At 36.7% G+C, this 15,639-nt stretch overlaps 3 protein-coding genes across 5 annotated transcripts; 1 reads left to right on the top strand and 2 right to left on the bottom strand.

The window, feature by feature from the left end:
* The first annotated feature begins 1,577 nt into the window (after positions 1–1,577).
* Positions 1,578–4,305, top strand: LOC147566815 (G2/mitotic-specific cyclin S13-7-like). Of its 2 annotated transcripts, none has more exons than XM_086653375.1 (8): positions 1,578–1,967; positions 2,222–2,418; positions 2,524–2,745; positions 2,841–2,966; positions 3,064–3,312; positions 3,399–3,557; positions 3,653–3,831; positions 3,932–4,305. In XM_086653375.1, exons 1-8 carry the CDS (start codon positions 1,925–1,927, stop codon positions 4,074–4,076), a joined length of 1,320 nt encoding a protein of 439 aa, XP_086509501.1. In that variant the 5' UTR covers positions 1,578–1,924; the 3' UTR covers positions 4,077–4,305. The 2 variants fall into 2 exon arrangements, with proteins under 2 accessions (XP_086509501.1, XP_086509500.1); XM_086653374.1 differs by having other exon boundaries at positions 1,586–1,967; positions 2,219–2,418.
* A 313-nt stretch (positions 4,306–4,618) lies between these two features.
* On the bottom strand, positions 4,619–7,106 carry LOC147566814 (proline-rich family protein). The gene is made up of 3 exons (XM_086653378.1): positions 6,579–7,106; positions 5,642–5,776; positions 4,619–5,194 (listed from the first exon to the last, which is right to left on the bottom strand). Exons 1-3 carry the CDS (start codon positions 6,765–6,767, stop codon positions 4,805–4,807), a joined length of 714 nt encoding a protein of 237 aa, XP_086509504.1. The 5' UTR covers positions 6,768–7,106; the 3' UTR covers positions 4,619–4,804.
* A 1,398-nt stretch (positions 7,107–8,504) lies between these two features.
* Positions 8,505–15,335, bottom strand: LOC147566813 (F-box/kelch-repeat protein At1g55270-like). 2 transcript variants are annotated; one of them, XM_086653376.1, is made up of 3 exons: positions 15,207–15,335; positions 14,297–14,384; positions 8,505–10,304 (listed from the first exon to the last, which is right to left on the bottom strand). In XM_086653376.1, the coding sequence occupies exons 2-3, from the start codon at positions 14,354–14,356 to the stop codon at positions 9,054–9,056; spliced, it is 1,311 nt and encodes a 436-aa protein (XP_086509502.1). In that variant the 5' UTR covers positions 14,357–14,384; positions 15,207–15,335; the 3' UTR covers positions 8,505–9,053. The 2 variants fall into 2 exon arrangements, with proteins under 2 accessions (XP_086509502.1, XP_086509503.1); XM_086653377.1 differs by lacking the exon at positions 15,207–15,335 and adding an exon at positions 14,556–14,649.
* Positions 15,336–15,639: the final 304 nt, after the last annotated feature.

The raw sequence follows: 15,639 nt of genomic DNA, 5'->3' as shown, positions 1-15,639 counted from the left end.
AGATCTAGCGAGGGTTTTGAACAAGGTGACCCTCGCCAGATCCTACAAGGGTTTATAGACTTTCCTGCGGTGGTGATGGTAGTCATTGACACTGTTATCATTGCTGATCATCCTCTTTAGTAAGTTTAGTGTGTTATTTCCAGTTGGAACATTAGGTTAATTTATGGAACTTGGAATCGCTATACGTGTAGATAATCTTGGACCGAAATCCTTTCGCTCCTCTGATGGTTGTCGATTTATCTTGTTTAAGACTTCACCATTAAGCAACCTAGTTGGACCATCTTCAATCTTCTGCCAATCTAGTTGAAAGCTTTTGTTGTTAAATATCATGATTGGTATGGTAGGTCATCATCATCTGTAACTGTACGAATTTCTTTTCCATTCTTTGTTGGGTTACTATGTCCCACTTCTACCAAGACTGCTGGTTTGTGGTGGTGAAAATCTGGAGACGTAGAAGATTTTTCTAAATCACAATGGCACAAGCTTCATTTCATATGTTTCCAACATTTGTTTCAGACTTGTTTTAAAGTCTGAAATATGTTCCTATTTTCTCCAGTCTATCCAGACAAGAGCCAAATTCCGCTAAATTTTTAGATTTTTTAAAATTGAAAAACAAACATCTGAATTTTGAATAGCGATCCAATTCAGATTTGAAGTTTGGGAAAAAAAAGCACAACCTAAGCTTCTTTTTGTAATTCTCTTTTGCTTCTTTTTGTTATAAATTGCGAATGGAAGAGTTCCGTGATCCTTTTGCTTCTTATTGTTCATAATTTGAATATGAAGATGCTCATTGAGCTCTTCTATAGAAACTTGACTTCAATGGTAATCTTGCTTGATATTATGATATTTGAGTGATTACTAATTTTGAGTATCTTTTGATGTTTATGGTATCTATTGGTTTATTTCTTTGGGTGATTTCTCTACTTTGGTTGTGGAAAGAAAAAAAAATTCAAACTTAATCATGCAAATAAGAGTGCAAATTAGTGATACCCCACCCCCCTGATTTTTTTACTAATTAGGGAAGGACTCAAAACCCGAAATCAAGTAAAACAATGAAGCCGTGAAGCGAACTTTATTTGATGATCCAATATTCCACTTGCAACACGATCTCCAATTTTTTCAATATTTGAATGTACTTTTCTTCCCGAAATTATCTCTAAGTTGCATAGAAGAAGGGGCAGATGAATCAAGGTTATATAATACCGAATATTGAAGATGACACTTGGAGGACAAAATTAGAATAAAATCTGTGATAATTACTCGAAACATTTCTATCCAGATTTAAACATGCAATTTGCACAATTGGAAGTTAAGGACAACTTTACATTTTTTTTTTTTTTTTCATCAAAAAAAAAAAAGTTCTTTTTTTTTTTCAAAAAATGGGGGTGTATTCTTACTATTGAAATTGAAGTGGGGGTCTATAACAAAATCTCCCTTCAGTATCCCATTTGGTTGAATGGATAATGACCGTTAGATCAACAATAGGGCCTAGGGGTAGATTCGACATCTGTTTCTCTTTCTAACGGTAACTTTTTTATTTTTGGCAATTAATAACCACAACGGCTAGAAATCAAAGTAGAAGCTTACATTTTAAGCCGTTGGATTTAAAATCCCTTACGGTTTGATTTTTAGAAAGAGGATATGACCGTTGGAGAGAGAAGCGTCTCTTCTTAAAGGTATTCAAATAGGGGTATTGTTCATTTAAGTTTTTTCCAAGAAAACTCAGGCAAAAGAAGAAGTAAAAGATTAGAGAGAGAGAGAGAAAGAGAAATTATAAAAAGAGAGAGAGAGAGAGAGAGAGGTGGCGAATTCAAACGTTGAAGGGGAGGAGACGCAGAGAGGCGGCTTCCAATTGTTTTTATCGTCGTTGTTTTCAACCATCGGTGGTGTTTTCAGTCTGAATATTAATCAAGAAGACGAAGAAATGGCCTCAAGACCAATCGTTCCTCGCCAACTAAATCAAAGAGGTACCCTTTATTTTAGTTCTTTGATGATTTTAATCGCTTTTTCTCTACTTTTCTGAAATGGGTATTTTCATTTCATATAACCCTATCGATTCTGTTTCTGTAATAACCCTATCGATTCTGTTCTTGGGTATCTGGGTTTTTCTTTCCTCATCTTAATCCCTCTGTTTCTTGATATTTACCCACAAAGATTTAATTTTTATTTTTCACTGAAGTTGATTAGGGTTTCTTGTGTTCTAAATCTGTGGATATAGCAGTTGCAGAGGGAGGCAAAGAAAAGATGGCTGCCCAAGGAGTCAATAATCGGAGGAGAGCCCTAGGAGATATTGGGAATTTAGTTCCTGGTCGAGGGGTTGAGGGAAAACCCCTTCCACCCACTAATAATCGCCCTGTCACTAGGAGTTTCTGTCAACAATTACTTGCTAATGCACAAGCTGGAGCTGAGAATAACAAGGTAAACTAACCACCACCAATCCAAAAAAAACCCTAAATTTCCTTGAACCCTAATTTTTATTGTCAAAATCTGACTCATTCTTCCATGAAATTCTTTGATTTGCAGAAAAAACTCCCTGTAATTACTGAAGCAGTTGTGGGTAAACCAGTTGTTGTATCAAAGGCAGTTCTCAAAAAGCTTCCTACTTTAAAGCCAAAACCAGAGGATATAATTGAAATTAGTCCTGATACAACCAAAGAAGAAATCAAAAAGGAAAAACCCAAGACTCAAAAATCTTCAAGGAAGAAAGTTCATACCTACACTTCTGTTCTTACTGCTCGAAGCAAGGTCGATTTCTCGTTATCATTTTTTGTTCTTCTTTTGTGTTTTCATCTTTCCATTTGATGATGGGGGTAACTTATAAATTTGTTTATCCACCTCAGGTTGCTTGTGGGATATCCAATAAGCCTAAAGACCCAATTATCGACATCGATGGAGCAGATGCTGATAATCATCTAGCAGCTGTCGAATATGTCGAAGATTTGTACAAGTATTACAAACTTGTAGAGGTAATTTTCTTTGATTCTCTCTATTCAGTACTTTATTGTCTAGTTATTATTATTTGAAAATGATTATATAAGACTTATCAACCTTTTATTATTGCAGAATTCTAGTCAAGTTCATGACTACATGGACTCACAGAACCAGATCAATGGACATATGAGGATGATTTTAGTAGACTGGTTAATCGAAGTTCACAACAAATTCGAACTCACACCAGAAACCCTTTACCTAACTATTCATATAGTCGATCGATACCTTTCAGATACTATAGTTCAGAGAAAAGAGTTGCAATTAGTTGGTATTAGTTCTATGCTAATAGCAAGTAAATATGAGGAAATATGGGCACCAGAGGTAAATAACAAACTAAAATCATCTAATTCTTGAAATAAGTTAGAACAATTCAGAAGGACTAATTCGTGTTCGATGCTTTTTTGTAGGTGAATGACTTTGTTTGTATTTCAGACAAAGCATATACCAGAGAACAGATATTGATCATGGAGAAAGCAATCTTGGCTAAACTCGGGTGGACCTTAACCGTCCCTACTCCTTACGTCTTCCTTGTCCGTTTCATTAAAGCTGCTCTAGCCGACAAGGAGGTAAAAATACAAACCCTTAACTTCCATCATATGTAAACCCTAAACCCATGTGGTGTGATCGTCGTCTCAGATTTATAATTTTGTTTGTATTTTAGATGGAGAACATGGTCTTTTTCTTGGCGGAATTGGGTCTTATGCAATACGAGATGAGAATGTATTGCCCGTCGATGTTGGCTGCTTCTGCTGTTTATGCAGCAAATACAACTTTGAATAAGACTCCTGTTTGGAACGAGACACTCAAGCTCCACACGGGTTTCTCCGAATCTCAGCTTATGTATGTACACTTTTGCTTCTTTGAATCAAATTTCTTGCAACCATAAAGTTATTATATAAAAACAAACACTTAAATTGTATGTGAATGTTTGGATTGACAGAGACTGTGCCAAGCTATTAGTGAGCTTTCACGACGGATCGGCAGAGAATAAGTTGCAGGGAGTTCGTAAGAAGTATTTGAAGAGTGAGAGAAGTGGTGTTGCTTTACTTCCAGCAGCCAAAAGTCTCTTGGGCTTGACTAAGTGATGATGATGTGTGATCAAAACAGAGGAATTATCTCAAAGAATCGTTTTGTCTTGCTGCTGAATGCTGATGATGGATCATAGTAATGACCAGAAACTGTTTTTAAGTATTTTTATTTTTCGAGCACACTTGCTCCTTTAGTGTGTTTTTATTTTTTTAGTTTGGGTTTGGGTTTCTTTCACAAGTAGCAAACAACATTGATATCTTAATGCTAATGTGAAATTTCTAGCTATTTCATCTTATAGCATTTTAGTTGCCTTTTCTTCCCATCAAATATATATATGTTTGGGAAACTCGCAATTGCTATTTTCCTCTTTCGCTACATGGCCATTAGGCGCTTCGACCGCTCCTAGTGATCATTGTTCGATGGCTAGAAAAATAGATTTAACTTCACTTAGCAGCTGAGTTGCAACCAAACTAGTTAGCATAAGTTCACCCTTTAACTCTAATTGGTTCTTTAACCACATTAGCCCATCACTTCGTTTGTGATCTCGTTGTTGTTGCGGGCAAATTGCGAATGGCTTGAAATTCTAAATTGAGAGGCGTTAAAGAATAAGTATGCCTTCTATTAACCACATTAAACATCATGGTGCACTATCTCTCCACCAAGCTTACCAACATGAACATCGTTTGAGCGATTAAACAGTGTCGACAGTTACATTTTAATCACATAAGTATATAAAATAAAAGAGATACAAAAAGCTCGTGTTAAGATCCGATACGCCAACATATTATTCAGAAACGATAGCTAAACCTGGAGATGGGCTAGCAGTTTCTTGATTTGATGATTCAACCTGAACATCAGAAACCTCTGAGGCAGTACTTTCTTGCTTAGATTCAACCTGAACATCAGAAACCTCTGGGGCAGAACTTTCTTGGTTTACTTCAACTGTTTCTGGAGGCTTAAACTTGTTTATGTAGTAACTCAAAGACGGTCCGGAGTACTCTAAGGTTTGAACGGGTGGTGGTTTGTTCTTACTAACTTGTATAAGTACAGAAGATGCAGCAGCAATTGAGATAAGGGCTATAAAAGCAGCAATAGCTGCTGTGTTCTCAGCTCCATCGGATGAAGTCCCTCCTGTCCCTGAACTTATTGCACTTTCTGCTACATATATTGCTGGCTGCCATTTTTGCCACAAGTTCAAAACAAGGGGTTACGAGTGTCAGGGTCGCAGATAAGTATCAACAATAACGTTTGGGCCCGAAATTAATAGTCGACTCTAATGGGGGTGAGGACGAGTCTTGACTAGCTGTGAAAGACTCGAGCAACTTAGGTTTGATATTTTATCGTTTCGAGTATCTGACATGATGTAATCACCCTAAGGAAGAATGTGAGGTTTGGTTAGGATTCACCAAGCCCCATTCCAATAACCTAAACCGTAAACTCCAAATTAGAAATACAAAAGACGGATACTTGATACTATTGGATATCAACACGGGGAGAAAAAGTAATTCATTCCTCATTCTTATTCCCCTATATTTTTCCATGGACTGGTTTGTCATACTAAGAGTTAGATTTTAAACATTAATCGCTAAAAAATTGCAAGATGATTAGAAGACTAACTAACCTCAACTGCATAAATGTTGGTTTGACCAGCAGTGTCTTTCTCAACATAACCAGTCCAACCTTTTTTGCGAGGTGGGTACGATCCAACGACTTGGGTTTTCTCAGTCGCCAGCCATTCCATGCTCACCTTCCCAACCTGCACCAGCCATTTCTTTAACTTAAAAAACTTACAGGGCAACCAAACAATTGTTGACAGCCAGAGTCACTCAGTTCAATTCCTGGTCCATAAAGAGTTTTGGTTTGATCCACTTACAGTGTGTTTGGATGGATGTTCCGAAAGGAATGCATCAATATGTTAAAAAGATAGGTATCAATACGAATGACACTAAGGTTCATTTCGGTCGTTCTTAAATGCGCTATATTAGACAGGTGAGGTACCTCAAAATAACATAGACCCCGGTTGGTATCCGAAGTTTTTTTTGTTTCAAATCTTCACATTCTGTAGTTCTATCTGCCGCCAATTAATGGTTGGTTGAGTACTATCACATAGACTCATTACAAGTGAATCCATGTGAATTTGACGAAATAGGGCACCCAAAAAATTGTATCTTTAGATGACAAACAAAATTCACATCCTATTTTGCTAATTTCATGTGGGTTAATAAAAATAAACAAAACAATGCATAAGTTAGAGTGAAAGATTGTAAAATTCCCAAAACCAAGTAGAGCAATTGTTTGTGATGAGAATCCTATAATTCTTGTTTATGTGTTCATAATCATTTGGGACTTGAGGATCCAATTCATAGTCCAATTTCTAACCCATATCAGATTCAAGTGAAGAATCCAAAATAACATGACCAATAAAAAAGAGACTAAACCCAAATCTTTATTTCACTTTAAAACCAATTAGACATGCCTAAAAATCACCATTTTGATTTGATTCATTTGAATAAAGGAGAAAATCTAACAATCAAAAAGAAAAGGGTAGGAAAATTGACCTCCTTATCAGGAGCACATTCTTCAGCATTGCAGTCATCTTCAGGCTCAGGGGAAGAAGAAGAAGAAGAAGAAGCTCTGATTGTGAAGAAGTTTGGTTTATAATGTAATTTTTTGAGGAACTTATTAGTATGAGAAGGAATGATACAAGTAGTACTTGCAGAAAGCATAGAATGTGAGGCAGAAGCCATTATGGAACTCAAAGCCCACAGAATTGTGAGAAGAAGAGATTAAAATTAGAGTATCTAATCTTCAAAAAAAATATCTAAGAATTCCCAAATTGAGAGATTTTTAAGTGGTTCTTATGGTTTTCTTTCACTCTGTTCCTCACACCAAGGAGAGATGGAAAGAGAGAGAGAGAGAAGGGGAGGAATTGTGATACAATTTGGATGGATTTTGTGTGGCCACTTAGAATTTTAGAGATATTAATGACTTGTTCTTTTATTTGCCCCTCACTATTTTACACCAATGCTGGCTTTCCCATATTTGAAGTTCATACATCTCTTCTTTTTTTTATTCTTTTTCTTACCAGGCTCAGCTTCTTTGAGCTCTTCAATCATTTACAAAAATAAATTATTTGGTTCGTGAAGAAATTATTTTGTTCGTGACTGTCTCAAACGAATAACACAAATATTCAAGTACATTTAAAATATCATCAACAATAGTACGGTCATGTCCATCAATGTCCACAACCACTACCTTTAGAATTCAATACTTGATTAGAGAAGACCTGCTAAATACTTAAGCTGGCAAATAACTTTTTTCTGTATTTGTTCCTCCGCCTCTTTTTCTAGCCCAATCTCTCCCCAATGCCTTGGCGCTCTGTAGATCTCAACAACCTTGTTTTTGAATGAATGCCTTGTTTCGAGGCCTTTGTTTTTTGAATTATCAGCGTGTCTCGAACCCTTAACCTTTAAGGTGAAAAACTAAATCTCTTACCACTATAACCAAAGGTTGTTGGCTTGTTTCACGACTTTACTATCTCATTATGTGTGTGTGGCACTTGTGGGCACTCTCTTACCACTACAACTAAAGGTTGTTGGCTTGTTTCACGACTTTACTGTCTCATTATGTGTGTGTGTGGCACTTGTGGGTACTATCTGCACAAGTCAGCCTACAAAAGTAATATGCAAACGAACACGATAGATACAAAGAAACAATAAAGTGAAGGAGAGCATACAAGAGTGAATATATATTGATGGTTTGAAAGCTACATATTACAACTATCATATGCAAAAGAAACCTATTTAAAGGCTAAGGAAGCCGATGGCTCTTTGGTTGTCCCTTCTTTGGAAGGTATGAGTCTTTCACTCAAAATTTATCATCAATTCTCCTACATATATAAAATGTTTGTGTTTCACCTATATTATCATAGGGAAACATCATCTACTTCTACTACACATACTTGTTGAAAATAAAGACATTCGTCCCCGTGCCAGAGGGGAGCTCTACCTATATATATATATATATATATATATATATATATATATATATATCATATTACAAGACATGAAAACACAAAAAAGGCACGGGCCATCCGCAATACCAACAAGGTTTGAGACAAGGTGGCCATGACACACTCTCTAGATCTCAACAATCTTGTTTTTGGAGGGTAAATATGACTAAATGCTTATTAAATATACTAGTACTAGATTAATATGACTATATGCTGCTTTGGATCTGATATCTTGTTGAAAAACTCATCACAATTCCTTAATTATAACTATGATAATCTCTACCATTGAAATAATGAAACTAATCTTCGCCTTTAATTATTGTAAATATATAATAAGATAATATATTTATTTATAATAGAAAACACAAACCAAACAAGTGTTATACAAAAATTTCAAAACAAACTATAAAATCTGATTATAAAGAGAGAAACTGCACACAGATAAAGTCGAGAACATGAGAATGCACATTGATAAATCATAAAAATGGATCTAGATATTTGATATATAAGCTGATCTTTGTTTGTTGTCAAATGTGTATACACTAAACTACCTCGAAAATAAATGATATAAATCATCAGGATAGTAGAAAAAAGAAAACATATGATATGACAAGACTTGCACATCCCAATCTTCTCAACCTTTTCGAAGACACAAGGCAGCAACTTCACAATTTCAAAGTATCGACCAAATCGACAAACACATAAACCCAGTCTGGTCTGTCGTTATAGATACGCATAATGAAGTTCATTCCACTCAAATGTTTTCGCCGCCTTTCAACCCTATCCAAGGTGGATATGTATAATCAACTTTTCCTTCTCGATACCCTGAAACTTTAGCTATCGAAAGTTCTCATTTGGACCATTTTTAGCTAAGTTATTCCCTTGGGAAATCATTGTTTTTCCTTTCCTTAAAGACTACTCTATATAGAAGCTCATCATGACGATCGAAGTCAAGAAACTCCGATGAACTTCAAATCTACACTGAGATGGAATGAAAGATTTTATGGAATTAGTCTAGATTTCAAGCCTGAAGTACCTGACAGTGAACAATATGACTCTTCAAGCCACTTCTACCTGCAAGACTAGACCATAAACTTGAGAATATATTTTTGTGATGCCCTTTCCCCGAAATATTCTCCCAAAGTTGAGGGTTACTTTCAACTCGACTTCCTGAATTAGAAATGTTAACGAGGGTAATACTCATATTGTTGCGGATAATACAAAGCTTCCCGTTTAGGGGTACAAGAGCCGCTGCCTCCACAGCCCGTGAGCTTCCTAAATGGGCCTTACTATCCATGAATTTGTTCCAGGAATCCGTCTCTCTGTCATAAACTCTTAATTTGCACCCATCCCTGCAATCTAAGGCATAAAGTTTTCCATCCAAGGAGGTGCTCGGATTTCGCCAACCATTAACCATCCCATCATTAATCACAGACCAATTATTGGTTTCTTGGGAATAAGCTTCACTCACCACTTGACGATGAGAACCAAGTCCTTTCAGAAACCATTTCTCGTTATAAACAACACCAATGAAAGGAACCATCGCTGTGCTCATCTCTGCAATAAAACTCCATCTGTTTTTGTTGGGATCATAAACTTCAGCTGATCGTAAAATCCTTTGAATCCCTTCACATTCCCCACCAGCCACGTAAAGACAGTTATTAATGACACAAGATCCGAAACAATGACGCTTCCTTAACATATCTGGAGCTCGGTGCCATTTATTTGTTCTCGCACTATAGAAAATTACCCTTCTCATTGACCCTCTTAGAGGATCTTTTCCACCAAATAAGTATAAATGACAACCACTGAGGACTGCACATCCAAAACCAAGTGCTTCCGCATACTCCCCAGGAACCGGTGGAAGTGGTTGCCAGAGTTGGTATATGGGGTCAAAAGCATGCCATGAGACTCTTCCGTCACGATCTCTTTTGATTATGTATACCCATTCCTCTGCTATGCCCTGACTTTTTCTTAGAGAGTAAAAGAAGTTTCCTGCCAGAAGGCGATACCATCTCTTGCATACAAGACGGAGCTTTCGATGCTCTAGACGAGGAACCCGAATTAAACATGCAATGGCAAGATCATCTGGAAGGCCAGGCAAGAGAGGAGGTTGAATTCTAGTTCTTTCCTTTCGAGGGTTCTTAGTCTTGTTTGCCCGAGGGTTGATATCAGACTGTAAGCAAAGTTTTGATCCAGGAACGAACTTCGTAGCACCAGCAACTGTTTTTAAGCCTGCATCTACTCTACAATAGCAAGACACAGAATCAACCTGCAATAGAATTCAAATTAACATGTCATCCCCGAAAATCAATAATCAACGTCAAGACGCATGGACCTTGATAATACATGTCATTTTAATGTCTTTATCTTTCCATCAGATACCACATGGACTTGGAGAATGGAAACTTATAATTGTCAGTAATATTTCATAAAAAAAAATAGTAAGACTTCAAAAGAAAAAGATCAGGACTTCTTCTATCACTAGAGAGTAGTAAGGTCCAAAACAGAGCTATAAGATATTACAAGATTCCAAATCTCACTAGTACCAAGCAATGTTACATTCGCAGATTGCTTCGGTGGTACCGCGGCGGTACGCTACCATGTGAGTATTGGTTATGCTAGGGGTATACTGCTTCTGTATGGCATCTATAATTGCAATACGTTTTGGACTATTTTCCTAGAAAATATAGACTTCTTACGATGCATTTATAATAGATAGACGTATAGAACTACTCTTGGACATCCTATCTCCACAAAACTTATAATTAACAAGTTCATTAAAAATTCTTGTAGTCAACTATCCAACTAGTCGATTTTATAGATATTTACAAAGACTTAGAGTTAATTAAGACTAAGATTTTATAGATATATTACAAGATTCCAAATCTCACTAGTACCAAGCAATGTTACATTCGCAGATTGCTTCGGTGGTACCGCGGCGGTACGCTACCATGTGAGTATTGGTTATGCTAGGGGTATACTGCTTCTGTATGGCATCTATAATTGCAATACGTTTTGGACTATTTTCCTAGGCAATATATACTTCTTACGATGCATTTATAATAGATAGAAGTATAGAACTACTATTGGACATCCTATCTCCACAAAACTTATAATTAACAAGTTCTTAAAAAATTCTTGTAGTCAACTATCCAACTAGTCGATTTTATAGATATTTACAAAGACTTAGAGTTAATTAAGACTAAAATTTCCGGTAAGCTATTTTTGGAGTAATGGATCCCCCCCCCCCCCCCCCCCCCCAAGGATAAGGGAATCAGGTACGCTGTACACAAGGGGGAGGAGAATATCCAGTAACGTTGGTAGCAAGTGTGCAATCCATTTATGACGGTAAAAGACAAAAAGGAGTCGTGATAGTGTTTCTCCGTAATCAAGCCAGCACGATCTAATCATATTAAAAGCTGTCTAAAAAGTTTGTGGCAACAGATGTTGCATCTTCCTTGGACAAGCTAGTTTGCATACAATGGTCAACATGTAATCTGCATGAATTTCACTTTCTCCCATCATCCCAATGCAAGGCAGCATAGCTATGATATTCCACAAAATCCCAATGAAGAGGAGGTATTTCCCACGCTATAACATGGTTGAGCGATAAAGGAGGCATTAACGATTGTTCACTTTCGTGTTTAGCTCATTGAAGCTTAGTTGAAGTGTTAACTCAAGGTTTATTCAGTTAGTCAAGTTCAAGTTGAACGAGTAGAACTATTATTCCTGAAGTGGAAACCTCCCTAGTTGAGTTGACCTAGATGTTTACACTTCACATTACATAACTAAGAGAAGACAATATACATGTACACACTCATCTGTGATCGATATCTCATGGAAGTTCTGCAAATTTTCATGTTCTGCCTACGCCACGGTTGTGTTTATTGAAGTGCTAGGATATGTATTAATTTCTAGTGAGCACTTATGAAATTAGGGGTCGAATTAGGATTACGATGACTTTATCCAGATGATCATCTAGTCCGGTCGAATTAGGGGTCGTAATGCTTAGCTAGAAGCCAACTACGATCGTCGGATCACTTCAGTGATTCGCGACTAATATCGACCAGATCCTACAACGGGTTACACCAAATAGTGGTGACTTGATCGGAGAGAATTGACTAGAGGGAACTAGGAAAATAAAAGGATTAGATCCAGTCTAATAAGCCCAAAAGGTCTGAAAAGAATCCTGACAAAGATAGGAAGAACTGGGCCCGAAAAGGGACCCAGACCAAGAAGGAGATGGGTCGGCCATAAAGGGACCCGGACCAAAAAGGAGATGGGTCGGTCATGTTATGGCCGACCTTATAAAGTGGGCGGCCAAGCCCAACCCACTACAGGGGCTTCCCTGGCCGGCCACATTAAGGAGTCCAGATGGGACAGAAATCCTATCTGGAGTCCTGCTCAGAAAAGGTTTCTGAGATTTATCTTTCCTGGAGATCTTATTTGAATCCTAATTGGAATATGATTCCTACTCTAGGGTTCTCTATATAAGAACTCATAATAGAACAGAAAAGGTGTGGAATTTTCTCAAGAGAAAATGTATCTCTACAACATCAAGTAGAAAGAGATTTTAGAGAAAAAACTCTCACCCTATCTATCTAGTAAAGAAGAAGAGTTCTTCTTCTCAACCTTCAATAAGGTCCTAGCTGACATTAAAGAAGGGAGATCAAGTCAACTTGCTCGGTTGTCTCACGTAAAGGAGCTATATATTGAAGCTCTTATCTCTCCGGAGAAACCATTGGAATTTAGGTTCGAAGGAAAGCGATTAAGGTAATCTTCTACGAAATTCTAGTTCATCTTTAGTTCTTGCATGTGATCCTGGAGACTAGTGTTAGACATATTAGATGTCTGAGATTCTGCTTAGAACACTAGGTGACACCATAACCCAACATTCTTGTAGACATAAATAGGGTGGATAATTTGCTATCTATTGGTATCAGCAAAGCCACACTATGCGTCACCTCATACTGTTGGATATTAATACCTGTACTGGGGTTTATGTTAAACAAATCACCAAGTAGAAAGGATGATTTCACATCAAGAACAATACTTGAGGAGCGAGAATCTTCTCTATCAAACTAATTCGGAAGGCAGATTCTTTGCCAACTTATGAAACCAAAGAGGGTTGTCCCCTGCTTCCAGGAGCAGTGGAAAATTCCTTCTTTATATTATTGTAGCTTCTTACAAATGTTTCACTTTCGTATAGAAATAGACATCAAATCAGAACGAATGAGCAAAATATAATCTAAAGATTCCTTCCTTCAGTTGCAACAAGACTAAGGAGTAAACTAAGGCAACTCCATAGCATCAATCACAAGTTAAACATTTATATGATTCAGCATAGTAAGCATCAAAACAATTGCGAAATCAAGTCCGATGTTAAGACATATCTCAACCACTAGGAAAAGAGGGATCTCTTTGCTTGTGGATACCCATAGTTCAACCCATATTTTGGGAGAAACTGAGATAGTGGATAAGCTTTAAATTGAAACATGAGACTATAGAAACGTAGTAGTATAAAACAAACACAAGAAGACACTAATAAGTCTCAATTCTAAAACAATAATAAACAACCCTCATATATTGTTGAAATGGAATCAGAACTGTCTCCTTTGATTTCCAACAATCTACTCTCATACCAAAAAAGAAACCAGCTCCGAAAACACAGAATTCGAGTAGAAGTTAAAATGTGAAAAACAAGAACAGCAATGCTCAACAAAGGTTTCTCTAAAGGGTTAAGCACCATCAAAATAATGGTAAGAAATTTAAATGGAAATTCAATTCAAGTATTACCCTTTCATAAACCAATCACACTGAAAGAACAATTACTAGGCATAGGCAATAATATCATGTAGAGACTAAAACCCTATAATATCACATCTTTTGACCCTAAATTAAAACCTTCTCCACCCCTAGTCCAAATCGAAAAACGCATCAAAAGAGACTTATTATATCTCCAAAGTAGAAAATTTAATCTACCCATCTTCAAAAACCAACAGATCTGAAATACCCATTACACAATTTGTATACCCAATATTGTTCCAGTGTCAGAAATTCCCCCCAAATACAAAAACTCCAATTACGTCCAATAAAGTTAAATTCCATAAAATGAGAAGATAATCTAACATTTCTTTCCCTGGGTTCAAGAGATTTCCTCAAACACAACAAATTAATCAAGAAATTCATATGGGTATACTTGAAAATACATCAAATAAAGAAAAAAGCTAGGAAATTGAGCTAGGGTTTAAGTGTTCTTACCAGGGCAGGTTGTAAACGAACCCCTCTCTGAACATTAGAAGAAGTTTCACTAGAACCCATTATCAGTCAAAAGAAAACCCTCATTTTTCTGTGGAAAAAAAGCTAAAATCAAAGGACAAAGAGAGAGAGAGAGAGAGAGGCACTAATCTAAAGTGTCTTACTGTTACTGACAATTTTACTATAAACAGACAACAAAGATGAAAACAACTATCTACTACTACTCATTGATTATAACGTGAAAGTCAGTTTCCTCCCCTACATCTCTCAATACAATTGATTTTTTTAATCTTTACTACTATTTGACTTCTTCCATTAGAAACAGTGAAAACATTAGTTGACTTTTACTCAAAAACAATGAAGAAAAACATAAAGTGAGATGATTTCTAATGGCCGCGGCTTTGGGGAATAAAGAAAATTCTCCGGGGAATAAATTCTCGAGGGAATCCAGATTTTTTTTAAAATTCTCCGGGGAATAAATTTTTATAGGGAATACAAAATACATTTTTTTGAAAGTTCTCCTCTATCTCATCACCTCTCTCTGCCACCTAACCTTCTCGCCACCTCATCATCATCTTCTCCGGGAAGGTCGCCGGCCGGCCAATTTTCCGGCCGGCGACCTTCAAACATAAAAAAAAAAAATTTATTATTTTCCTCTCTCCTCTTTCTCTCTCAAAATTTTTTTTTTTTTTTTTTCAAAAAATCACTCTTCTCTCTCTCTCTCTCTAGATCTGGTGAAAATTTTCAACCATTAGAAGATTGAGATTAAACTACATGGAGAGAAATATTCAAAATAAAAAAATTACTGCTTAATTGCTGAGATTGGTTGAATGCAAAATGGTACTAATCTCAGCTGAAGGAATATATTAGAATATTGAGTAGAATGGATGTCAAAGATCAAAACTTGTTATACCATTAGTTCAACTGAGCCCCAAAATTCTTCACCTCAAGAAAAACTCTGAGCTTCATAAGCAGGTAAGTAGAATTGGGGAATTTTCTAAAGTCCACCATAAACATTGTAATAATGGGTTCTGAACCAGAATGGCCAGACTGTAATTTTAATTGGGGTTTCAAAAATTCATCTTGAATATTGAAAGAATTGAGTTGAGGGTAAGTTTGAAAATGGGTTTACTTACCTGGGTATTGTTTGAAGGAAGTAGAGAATGAAAGAGTGGTGGAAGGGCGAGGTGGAAGATAAGGTAGGGATGAGCGGACTGAGCTTGTCTTTGCCAAACACGGCCTTAATACTGCCATTGAAGATGATGGACCTGCTGCATACACAGTTGCCATGGCTTCATTCTTCAACTACTACTACTACTACAAATCTCTCTCTCTCTCTTTCTCTC

The sequence above is a fragment of the Eschscholzia californica genome, unplaced genomic scaffold, assembly GCF_041429995.1.
Source record: "Eschscholzia californica isolate CP2 unplaced genomic scaffold, dmEscCali1.0.p SCAF_1, whole genome shotgun sequence".
Lineage (NCBI taxonomy): Eukaryota > Viridiplantae > Streptophyta > Magnoliopsida > Ranunculales > Papaveraceae > Eschscholzia > Eschscholzia californica.
Note: the sequence above shows the minus strand (reverse complement) of the source record. Positions and strands in the feature narration are given on the sequence as shown.